At 46.4% G+C, this 12,557-nt stretch overlaps 1 protein-coding gene across 1 annotated transcript in view; it reads left to right on the plus strand.

Annotated features, from left to right (window-relative positions):
- PIK3C3 (phosphatidylinositol 3-kinase catalytic subunit type 3) overlaps window positions 1-12,557 on the plus strand; it is a 61,650-nt gene that overhangs the window by 42,290 nt on the left and 6,803 nt on the right. Inside the window, exons 11-18 of the mRNA XM_078617343.1 lie at window positions 74-231; window positions 2,327-2,414; window positions 3,205-3,272; window positions 4,518-4,623; window positions 8,303-8,419; window positions 10,621-10,758; window positions 11,978-12,106; window positions 12,414-12,483. Of these exons, the coding sequence (XP_078473469.1) occupies window positions 74-231; window positions 2,327-2,414; window positions 3,205-3,272; window positions 4,518-4,623; window positions 8,303-8,419; window positions 10,621-10,758; window positions 11,978-12,106; window positions 12,414-12,483 (874 nt within the window). The remainder of the gene's footprint in view (window positions 1-73; window positions 232-2,326; window positions 2,415-3,204; window positions 3,273-4,517; window positions 4,624-8,302; window positions 8,420-10,620; window positions 10,759-11,977; window positions 12,107-12,413; window positions 12,484-12,557) is intronic.

The raw sequence follows: 12,557 nt of genomic DNA on the forward strand, positions 1-12,557 counted from the left end.
CCCACAGAGAGACTACACCGCCGGAACGCAACGTGCCCAGCTGACCGTACGCTTGTTGTGGCTGCGTGTGCAGGACCTGCTGATGTACCTCCTGCAGCTCGTGCAGGCCCTCAAATACGAGAACTTTGAGGAGATAAAGGCCGGCTTGGAGCCCAGCAAGAAGGAGACCGGGCAGATGGTGATGTCCGAAAGCACCCTGGCCCCTCCAGCCAAGGAAACGGAGCCGGACGGGTGAGCCCAGCACCCTCTCGTATTTCTGTGCTTACACGGCCATTACAAATCGGGCTCAAGCCATACCGGGCGATATTTTTGGTTTTGAACTCTCGCACTTTTTCAAGAATGTACGCGCCGTTGCCTCGTGGATCGCTTGCTGTGCCCATATTGACCAAATTCATGATTTCATAATGTAAGAAGCCAATATTAAATGATGTAACCGTTAAAATCTAGTACATTGCGACGCATCGACGCGATTAAGGGAATTTTCAACGATTATAGGAATAAAAAATATACACTTTTGTTACGTGAGCCTTCCTTGGAGTTTGGAGATCAGCGTCATTGTGATTTGTAGCGCGTGTTAAAGAACTGCCGTGGGCACACGCACACATCATACTGTCACCGGCTAACGGTAAGCTTGTAAGTGCCGCATGCTGTTTATTCCAAAAGGCTTGTAAATAACTGCTGGTGTAACCTAAAGCGCCGATGCCTAAGTAGTTCTCAACGCCGCTTTAATTTAGAATGGATATTTGAGCAATAAATCGCGCTCCCACTTAAGAGCGCTCTCTCCAGATAATTGCAACAGCCGAGACAGTCATTGTTGCGATGCTTTAGTGCGGTGTAAATGAACACGTGCATTATTTAACGTTTCAGAGATGATTCCACGGCAGGGCTCAACATTTTTCTGATAAATCATTAAATACCAAATTGTGTGTATGTGCGTTTTATTTTTTTCAATGTTGCAATATTTAACGCATCGAGCGACAGAGACGTTCGCCTCGTCGTGATTGTCATAATTTTTAAGGCATTGTACACGGGCCGCGGTGTAGTGGTTAGCAGCACAGCTGAACTTGCAATCTGGAGGTGGGCGGGTTCGATTCCATCTCCTGGTGTGGCACTTGAAACGATGGGGGGGGGGGGGTGGGGGGCGAGTTTCTCAAAGCCCTCCGCCTCTGTACAGCCGGTGGTGTAAATGGGTTCGCCAGGGCAAGTCGATCAGCAGGTCGTGTGTGTTGGGGCAGTGGTGCGTGGGTACGGCCACCGTTTCCAACCGCACCTGGTCCACGTGGAAGAGTAGGCCACATACACTCTTAAGAGTCTGCTCTCTTGGAGGCCCTTCGACCAGCAGTGGTGTGAGCAAGAATACAATGCAGGGCTGATCCTTTTAATCAGTGGAAGAGGCTTATTTGATTTGGTGGACATTGTATTTACAGCTGGATATTGTAATTTTGATGTAGAGGGGCTCCCCTAGTGGAAGCCCTCTGTCACAGCAATGTAAGCAAGCAATTGCAGGACTGCACCTTTACCTAGTTATGCACGCAGAACCAAATTAAATCTCTGGATGCACCCAGCTGAGCGTTGACCCACTTTCATTGGTTTGGAGAAGAAAAAAGCATTTCTAATTATGTTTATATTGAGGCGTTAAATCAAAGAGCAAAAGCCCCTTTCCTTTAATCAAGTCAATTGCATCTGAAATGTTATCATGTTTACATTGAGGGGGGTGGGTGGGTGGGTTTCACTCTTTCATATTGTCAAGTCAACAGTGTCCTTTCTCTCATCAAACCGTAGTGACACACCGGCAGTGTTGGTTCAAATTAAAGCACTTATGTTTTTTTCTTCTTGGTTCTTTCGGTAAAGTCACGTAGAAGGGAAATAATAAAATGATAAAAATAAAAATAATAAAATAACTCTCACGACGTTTTGGCCACAACGCAAGCAGCCGTCCTCAGGTGAAGACCAGGTTTGTCGGGGAGACAGCGTCTGAATGAACACCACCAAGCTTGGCAGCGTATATTCCTTTGTCAAGGTGCCCTTCCTCCTCTAACCCAGCCTAAATATACGCTGCCAAGCTTGGTGGTGCTCATTCAGACGCTGTCTTTCCGACAGACCTGTTCTTCACCTGAGGACGGCTGCTTGCGTTGTGGCCGAAACGTCGTGAGAATTATTTTATTATGTTTTATTTTTATTATTGTATTATTTCCCTTCTACGTGACTTTACCGAAAGAACCGAGAAGATGAATCCCTGCAGTCACGAAAGCTTTAAATCGACACTTGTGTTTTCTCGCTTCTTCCCCCGCGCTGACGTCGTCTTCGCTCTGCGTGTGGCTCGCAGTTCACAGCCCGCTGCGGGCCAGCCGCCTTCCGGCTCTTCGCTGTCATCGACGAAAAGCAAAGACGCGCCTGACAGTGAAAACCTGGAGGTGTGCCCCGGCTGTGTTAGCCATGTTGAACACCGCTGTAATTTAGCAATTTTACGCTCGGAGATTTTTACGAAGGAAAAAAGAAAAGCGCAATTTTCTCGGCTGTTTTAGGGTAACGGAGGTGAACCAGAAGGAGCTTGCTTACCCTCGCTCTCGGCTTGTTTCCTAAGCTTATCGTCGCAAAGTACCGCCTTGCCTGCTGAAATTTTGCTGATAAAGGATTCCTCCGCGTACACAGGGCTTTCGCGCCGGGCGCCTTCGCTCGGCACAAGGGAGAAGTCGTGAACACTCAGTCGGAGATGGACTTTACAAGGGAGTTTTTGCTGTAAAATCCATGTACGATTTAGCGGTAGTCTAAAATGCATTAGCAAGCGTGCGCCCCGTGACATAACGAACTAAAAATAGGGGCTGCCTTTGTGACAAGCCGTAAACGTGCAAACAGTGTTACGTTATATTGTAACACGTTCACATTAACGGGCACGCAGTTATAATTGGCGCACAGTGATTATCATTTCTGGGCTGCCATTGATATAGCAGTAACGATCCCAATTATGGAATGGATGAATTCGAATCCTGGCCATAGTTTTCTCGACCAATCCTCTGCAGTCCATAACATGAGCGCCAGCTAGTGGACATTACTGCTGGTGATGTGGTTGTACTATGGACTGACCGTTCCCGGCCAGAGAAATGTAGCATTTGCATCTGTGGCTCATGGTTATCATCAGCAGTGAGCACTGCTCAATGACACTTTTACTTTTTGACTGTGAACAGATTTTTTTTTTTTTTCCAGTGTGATCTCTGCACCTTTCTGGTGTCACGGGCATGCAGAAACGGCATGCTCGCCAACTACCTGTACTGGTAAGTACCTGCGGTACACGTGGCCACATCTGCTCGTCGACCTCTGCAGCGAGGGCCACTGGCTGGACATTCACAGCCAATGGTCAACTCTGCAGAACGGGCGTCTTGAAATCCCTTTCACTCGACGCTGCAGAGAGAATCATTTGTGACTTGTGTGCGGCTCATCTGTTTGGGAGAAGTTGACTGTTCACGAGTGCTCTTTCAAGGAATGAATAAGAATGACCGTTAATTAAAGCGGTTATCACCAAGCGAAGTGGCTTAACTGGAGCTCCTGGGTACCAGTGAGATGATTGTTGGCAGTCCTCCAGTACTTGTGAGCTTCTGCTCGTTAATCGAGTCGCAGTGTAAATAACCTGTTCCTGTACACAGCCTCTAGAGGGGTCGACGTATATTTGTTTTGGGACATTGATTTTTTTTAATGAGACAACTGGGAGTGGTGGAAAAGAGGACTTTAATTATTTCAACGCTGTGCATTGTTTAAAAAATATTGCACAGAATGTATTTTGTTTTTTTTCGTAAATAAAGTCACTCGTTTGTCCCCATTGGATTTCCACTCGGCAGAAATTCAATAAAACATGTCTGCAGCCAGCTGGTGCGATTAATTGTTTGATTGATGAGGCCTCAACCTGCTTTTTGTTTTGTTTTTTCCTCAATTAAAGTTGTCCAATTGAAACAAATCATGCGAGGAATACATTTCCATTTGTAGTGGTGGCCGGGTGTCTTCAAGTCAGAAGCTTTGAGCCGACAGCTACTGAGAAAACCCAGGTTCAATTCCAGTCAGCCACCCGTGGTTAAAGCCTATTCTCAAGTGTAGCTAGTTTATGGGTCCATCGCGGGTCTCCCACGATTGCACAGGGAGAGAGACCCGATTTCATCACAGGCGGCTCAAACTTGGATTTGAATCCAGGATGTCGGTAGTGCTGGCTCGGTGCTCTGGCGTGATGTGAGCTCTGGGCCACCCGACAACTTCTGAATTCACCAATTGGTCCCATTGGATTTGCTCTTGGTAGCAGTTCAATTAATATAATATTCCTCAAACCAGCCGGTGGATTGATTTGTTGTGCCAGCCTGGACTTGGATGACCTCTGCACGTGACTAACTTGCCGACCCACCCCTACTGGACATCTTTGAAACATACATTAATAGCTCCTCGGATTCCTCCTCCTGGAGTCTAAATAAAGATTCTGACCGACGTGGCTGCCCCCAAACCCGGTGGGTTAATAATGTACCATGGCTGCCCCACAGGTACCTGATTGTGGAATGCGAGGACCAGGACACAATACAGAGAGACCCGAAGACGCACGACATGTACATCAGCGTCATGCGCCGGTTCAGCCAGGCCCTGCTGAAGGTCAGAGCCATTTTGGGGGTTGGAATGGCCGCCACTCTTTTCTTTGTCTGTCTCACAATTGTTTTTGCTTCTTTCGCCAATCTCCTCCCGCTTGCGCCTTCGGTACCACATCACGAGACGAAGAATCCCGTCATCAACCCTTCCCCCTTGTTAGAGAATGGCTCTTGGAAACGGATATTGGTGAACCTTTAAGGAGATACTTTCAAGTAACTTCTGGTCCACGTGATAGGGCGGGGCAGCACTTAACCCACCCACACGCCTACAGAGACTGCACATAGCAACATCGCTCCCTGCTTGCACAACTTGGCAGGACCCTCTTGAAAAGAGTTTTGAGACACTCCGGCTATATTTTGTAGAAAAAAAGCGTAACATTTAAAAAAACGTTTTTGAAAACACGCTTTAATGAAATGTACCGTACTAGTAATGGCAGAACTCCACGACTCCAGGAAGTGGCTCCGAAGCTTGCCATAACCTAAGGGACCGTGGTGATTTACAGCCAACGTCAGTTGAGTATGGACAATTTGACGCAAGCCGAAACATAACATAAAAAATAATGTTTAAAATATATAAATTTTTTATGATAGAATATAGTATTTCCATCAGTATGACATAAGTATACCAAGTTTGCAGTCGATACCACATTGGGAAGTGGGTACAAATTTAGTTACAAGATATGAGGTTACGAAAACGACAACAACAACGACGACAACAACAACAGTGAGTTAAATAATAGCGTGTAAAAATGACGAGCATAAATCCACTTGTTTGAATTTGCATTCTAGTGCAGTAAGTGCACATTTTGTATAAATATTCAAATATTAAATAGCGGGAGTGAAATTGGGAGATAAAAAGGGCAATTGCTGAAATCTATTTCTGGATTTTCCACACGCGAAACTCAAGGTAGAACTAATAAGAGTGAAATAAAGTTTCACAATCTGTCCCGACGAACACGATACCGCCATGGTTGACAATAACGAACATAACCTCTGCACTGTTCTTACGTAAATTTCAACACTTCTAGTAGAACGCCTGATGACCTTGGCTGTAATCACCAGCGAAACGTCATACTTGGTTGTAAATATTTTGGGTTTGCTCTCTTAACACACACACAAGCGGTGGTGCTTTAATTCTTTAATTAGTCAAACATTGGCACATTTTGTTCACGAGACAAACCTTACTCATTGGCTGTGTCGGGTCAAGGTGGGTGTACGACATAGTTACATTAACCCATAAAAAACTCTATCTTGAGTAAATTCCATCTTGTTCTGGGAGCACATGAATATACGAAGGAAATGTTGCACCTTCACGGAATGTCTTGCGGTGGGAGATTGAGCAAAATGCTTTATTGCCATTGACAGTTCAATGTAGACGGTGCATCCTCTACATTTTCAGCTACACTGACACGGTGGTTTATATTTTATTTTTCGATCAAAAAAATACTGGCCCATTGCTTTATCTGAAAGAAGAAAAATCGAAATTCTCCAAACAATTGTAATGTTCAATTTCGATTGAAAGCTTTCGTGACTGCAGGGATTCATATTCTTGGTTCTTTCAGTAAAGTCACGTAGAAGGGAAATAATAAAATAATAAAAATAAAACAATAAAATTCTCACGACGTTTCGACAATTGTAATATTTCCCAAACGTTATTATTTGACTTCGAAAACATTTGGTGCAATTGAGGTAAAAGGTAATTGGAGATAGGGAAAATCAGGCTTTGTGCGATTGTCTGCACATGTTCACTTTGATTGTGTCCCATTACTCTGGGTTCAACTATAATCCGTCAGGATCTTTTTAGAATTGCCAGAATTTGTGTTGATGCGCCTGCAATCAATTGCATTTGCTTGTGATCGATACGCGCAATCATTTGCCATCGATTTAAGACTATATGCAGGCTTTAAAAAAAACCTGCAGAGTGTTTGCTGGCTCATCTGAAATTGAGGTCCGCATAGGGTAGGAGTGTTTAACTTCGCTGTCACACAGGGACAATGGTGCTCAAGTAACAACACATTTTTCGACAAAAGAAAATAAGTGTATAACATTTTTGGAGATAGTCAGAGAGTACAAACAGTTGCAGATTAATAAAAGCCACCCTCGCATTCAGAATTTTAATCGTGACAGAAGACGTACACACTTGTAGGGAGAGAGACCTTTGTAAGGATTCGCGATCCTTTTGTGTGCAGGCTTCGGTATTTATGGAAATTCCTTATTCCCGTAACAGAAGCCAATCTCTCTGTATAGGGTGTGGCCACATTTTCCTTCCCACAATGTGATACCAATTTTATCAATCCTGGAGCAGTGATGGGCTGAGCCAACCCCTGACCAGAATTTGAATCTTCAGCTTTTAACATTTCTAATACAGCACTTTGGACACAGGTTCGCTTGGCCTGGTATTTTGCGATTCATTCTTCCATGCCGAAGGGCAGGTTCATGGCTCTCCAGTTCCCTCCACACTCTCCGACATTGTGCCTCTAGCATCTTCCTGTGCGTACCACCCCCAGCGCCTTCTCGTTTTCTACCTCTTGCGCTTCACCCCAACTTCCTTCTGGAGCAGTGCTCTTCACTGCAAGGCTCGTGGGGGCACTGGTGGCACCTGATGTGTGGCCCCCGACAATACACAAATATGACAAGACTCCTTGCAGGGTGGTTTGGTGGCCCTCACACCGATGTCTTATTGGCGAAAGTGACCCCTCTCTGAAAATTAGTGAAGAAACACTGATCTAGAGCTTCCTTCAGCACAAGACCGTCCTTCTGATGATGATAATAATATGCCTAACTCGAATATTTTATCCTATCCAGAGTTGTTCCAATGAAACTTATCTCATCCTGAACCCATTCTAGCCACTTCCTTATGACTATTTTTTTCTCCCGTCCAGTTTATTTTCACCTTTCGATCGCGCCCGCACATTCCAAACGTTCTATTGATACATTTCAAGCATATTTTAATACTAGGAAAATGTTGCTTTCGCATTAATTGTGTAATGCTTTTCAACATGTGTTTGTCTTAGAAATAATGACAAACACGGCAGGTAGCTAATGGCGCAAGATACACATGCCTGTTTGCAAAGAGTCCATTCGAGTGCTTTTGCAGGTGTCGCCACAATTTATGCAACAACCCTTTGATCAATGTGGCCAGTCTTCAATCGGGGGATTCCCAAATAGGAATGCAACTTTACGCTAAAGTTTCATTCACGCTAGATGATCATTATGAACGCTACATTTCTCCCCGCCGCTACATACGTACGTACAGACCGACAGACAGCGCTAATGCATAAAGCGTCAACAAGCGCCCCTCGGCCTAGGTTGGAAAGCGTCAACAAATAAACCAAAAAAGTCAACTGTGAATTTTTCGATTTTAAGCTTTCGTGACTGCAGGGATTCATCTTCTTGGTTCTTTCGGTAAAGTCACGTAGAATGGAAATAATAAAAATAAAACATAATAAAATAATTATCACGACGTTTCGGCCACAACGCAAGCAGCCGTCCTCAGGTGAAGCATAGGTCTGTCGAGAAGACAGCGTTGTGGCCGAAACGTCGTGAGAATTATTTTATTATATTTTATTTTTATTATTTTATCATTTCCCTTCTACGTGACTTTACTGAAAGAACCAATAAGATCAGCTGTGAATGTCGCTTGGCGGTGGCGAAAACGCTGTGCTGTCGTTGTTGTTGTTCCACAGGGTGGGAAAGACGCACGCACCCGGCGTACGCTGCTGGCCGCTCAGCAGACGTTCGTGGACCGCATGGTGCAGCTCATGAAGGCCGTGCAGCGCGAGAGCGGCAATCGCAAGAAGAAGGTTTGCTCGTGGCGCGGGGGGGCATTTGTGGAAAAGAGCTTCATAGCTCATCGGATTTCTCAAGAATAAAAAAAAGATTATGATTCTATGGCGGGGAGAGGGGGGGGGGGGCATAGCTCCTTGGCTTCGCGTACTTGTTGGGAGCAAGTGATAGACCCCTACCTGCCACCAAAAACCCTTTTGGATCCTGGTGGGGGAGCGGGGGGTAGACCTGCAGCCCTGTAATTGCTTGCTCACGTGTGACTGCTGGCAAATAGGCCTCCACTCAAAGGGAGTTACGAAGAGCGCCGCTAGATGCTATGTTTCGCCTACTCTTCCAGCGCTGGCCAGATGTCTCGTAAAGAGGCTGGAAACACATCACACTTTTCCATCCTTCCCCGCCTCTCCAAATTCCTTCTTAGCAAGCCGGGCGACACCTGAGCCGCCTGGGCCGCCGTAGCCCCGGTTCAGTTGCACCGCCGGCGCACTTGGTAGCCGCCGTCATCGTCGTCACCGCTCACGTGAAGCGACCACGTGCGCTAGCAAAGCCGCGCGGCCAGATGGCCGTTGACCGCAAGGTGTGGCCGATGCCTTGCCGGCCTTCATAGGTGCTCGTTAACAGCACCAGCCCCAACAGTCTCTTGAAGGCTAAATGATGGGGGGCGGTGATCTTTGTCTTTGGAGCAGAGGGCAGGGTCCCGAGAGCGAATTCCGTCTTTTTTTAATCGCGAAGGTGTCAGAAAAACTCTTCTGGGATCGACGCGCGCTGCTTCTCAAAATCGAGTGATTGGTGTCTGAGGCTCGCCGGTTCGGATTTTATCCCCGTTAGGAATTGCTCCATAACAGCTATTTCTAAGAATAACGATCAAAAGTGTTTCAAGCTTAAATTTGTTTAAACTGATCTATAATGTGCACCGTTATCGTCTTTGAAACCCTTGTCTTGTTATTGAAGTTTGTTTTTGTTAATATGTGTGTCTTATGTCACATATAAGATATTTATAACCAGGTGAGAGTCCATCTCTTTTACAAGGGAGTCATTTGTTGCAAAAGCAAATAGAAAAGCAGATCCTGAAAAACATGCATGCGGGAGAGTGCAACATGTCACAAATTAATTTCTAAATTAAACGAGACAGAAGTTAAACATTTTATAAGTAAACAATTTTAACTCATCGACAATCGGAGCAAGACGCATCCTTTGGTGAGCAGAAGGCAATGATCAGAAGCATGTGTTTGTATGTGTGGTGGGGAGCGGTGGCGCAGTGGTTAGCGTACTGTACTACAAATCCGGTGACCCGAGTTCGATTCCGATTCACGGAATATACCAGGAACGATTATCTGAACCGGTCCTGGGCCTCTCCTTGTTTGACTCGGCCTTTGATAAGTTACTGGTGCGATGTGTAAACATCACCTATGGGGAGACAAAGGCAGCTGGGCTTAGCGCTGGCCACCCACCCCCTCGTGCGCTGTGCTGATTTGAATAGGTGTTCGCTAACAGCACTTGCCTGAACAGTCTGTTAAAGCTGTGCGTGCGGTGGTGTGTTGATTCACACACTACATTACGAATCCTGCAACCTGGGTGTTATTCGCAGTCATGGATAACATTCGTAGCAAGTGGTGCCTCAAACTTTCGTGAGTCTCACTTAGATTGACTCAGCCTTCAAAAAGTTCCTCGTACAGCCTATAAACATCAGCACTGGAGAAATAAAAGCACATGTGTGCATGTTTGCGTGTGCACGTATATGTTTCAGTGGCATAGGGTAATTCTACTCATATTGGGAATCTCCTAGGTCGAGTTGGCTGCGAAATGAATGCCTGGTACAAGGTGTAAGCATCGGCACTGGGGAGACAAAGGCCACAACCGCTGGTCATGGTGCTGGCCCACACCACCCCTTTCATGTGCCGTGTCGGTCTTAGTAGCCGCTTGCCAACGACGCTCGCAAATCCTTATTCACAAGGCTGCTGAAGGCATTCAAATCGCGAATTGGGCACAGGCGTCGCTCCAAAATGTAACATTCACTTTTTTTTCGTATCCTTCCGCGGTATCAAATTACGTTTGCAAAAAAAAGGGGGGGGGGGCAGGAAAACTATCCGTGCGTGCGTTCATTCGCGTGGCGCGTGCACATGTGTCTGTGTGCGTGTGTATGCATGCCTACATACACATGTTCGTGTGCGCGTGTTTGGGTGTGCGTGCGATTGTGCGCGTGTTTGCGTCGTGACTTCAGATCGAGCGGCTGCAGTCCCTGCTGGGCGAAGCCGAGGCCGGAAGGGGCAGCTTCCTCACCTTTGACCCCATCCCTCTACCCCTGGAGCCGGAGGTCAAAACCAATGGCGTCATCCCGGAGAAAGCCACGCTCTTCAAGGTGCGGCGCTGGGGAGCTCACGCTGAGACCGCACGGCAGTTCCCCTCCGGGTGCTCTCACTCGGCCACAAATGTCTCGGCGCGCGAATTAAAATTTAATGAAAAATTTTGGGTTGTTCTCCGTCTACCTACCCTCGAGTGAGTGTGTGTGTTGAGAGAGAGAAATGTTTTCCAATCTCCGCTCAGTGAATTCGTCGTCGGCTGGGTATCCCCTTCTGCCTTGACACAGCCCCTTGTTGCTTTTCTCGTGCCGTGGCATTCTTAGTGAACTCCCGTTGAACAACTTTGAGCACTTTTGCGCCTGGTGCCACCCGTTTTGTTTCTGTAGCCATGTTCACATCGTGGCACTCGTTATGCCCTTAGACCCTTGTGCTTTCGTAATGAACGTGGTGTTGCAAAGGACCCCTGCATGGTTTATTGATTTCTTTAAGCCATTCATTTCTGAAAACATCTAACAGCTCCGTTGTCAACATAGTTGAATGCTTCGTCCCAAAGCGGAACGCAAAGATGGGGATTTAATTTGTGCACGCAACATGCGAATCGACAGGAGTAAAACGTACTGTCCAGCAAAAAAATTACACGAATTATATACACCATGCAAATGTTTACCTTGTGTCAAAGTAAACAGCTTTGACTGGAACATTGTGTTTGCAGTCAAATTTATCCAAAGTAGGTCCGTAGATTAATTGACCACATTGCTGTTAGATTTTTTTTCATATTTTGAAATGGACGCGTGTGTGTTTACTAGTAAGGTTTGTCACGTTAACAAAACATACCAATGAGTTACTAAATTTCGATTTAAAGCTTTCGTGACTGCAGGGATTCATATTCTTGGTTCTTTCGGAGGGAAATAATAAAATAAAATGAGTTACTAGTTCAGCACACCGGTGTGTTTGAGAGTAAACCCACAACATTCACAATTCGAGTATGACGTTTCGCCGGTAATTACAACCAGCCTCATCAGTCGACAGCCTAGAATTGTGGATTAAAACCTATTTCAGTCTTAAATAGAGGGGGCGGGTAAATGTGATGTCATCACTTTGAGCCACTCAGCTGCGAATACCAGAGGGTCGGGGGTTAATGCCGTCCCATAAATTACAATGGATGTCTATTATTAGTTGGGTTATTCACAGTTAATCAACGTACATAACGTCTGAAAATGACGTTCCAGTATCTTGTGACCTGTGCCCTCCTCCCCATCCCGTCGGGCACCCGTGAAGAGCGCGCTGATGCCCGCCAAGCTCATCTTCCGCACGACCGATGGCGCCGAGTACCCCGTGATCTTCAAGCACGGAGACGACCTGCGGCAGGATCAGCTCATCCTGCAGATCATCTCTCTCATGGACAAGGTACCCATCCCCGTTCTCTTTCCGTTCCTCACCTCCTCATCTTCCTCCCTTCTTTCTCAGCTTCCTTGAAATTATTATCCTTTGCTCCTTCCCTCCCTCACCCTTTCCCCCCCTCTTGTTCTCTTCCCGTCATTCGTTACCGCCTCCTTCCTTTGCTCACCCTAACTTTCTTCCTTTGTTGTCACTCCTCTCTTCCCCCTGCCACCTTTCCACTTTTACACTCTTCTCTGAGCCTCCCTCACTCCCTCCCCCGTGTGATGTTACGCGCGTAACGGCAATGCGATCTTCACCCACGCGTCGCCAACAGCTCCTGCGTAAAGAGAACCTGGACCTGAAGCTGACGCCATACAAGGTCCTTGCCAGCAGCACCAAACACGGTAAACGCTTAGCGGCATCGCAACACTTCAAAACTCTTGTTGAACTGGCATCCGTATACACACCTCGTCGCCAC

The sequence above is a fragment of the Lampetra planeri genome, chromosome 53 (genome assembly GCF_965212315.1).
Source record: "Lampetra planeri chromosome 53, kcLamPlan1.2.h2, whole genome shotgun sequence".
Lineage (NCBI taxonomy): Eukaryota > Metazoa > Chordata > Hyperoartia > Petromyzontiformes > Petromyzontidae > Lampetra > Lampetra planeri.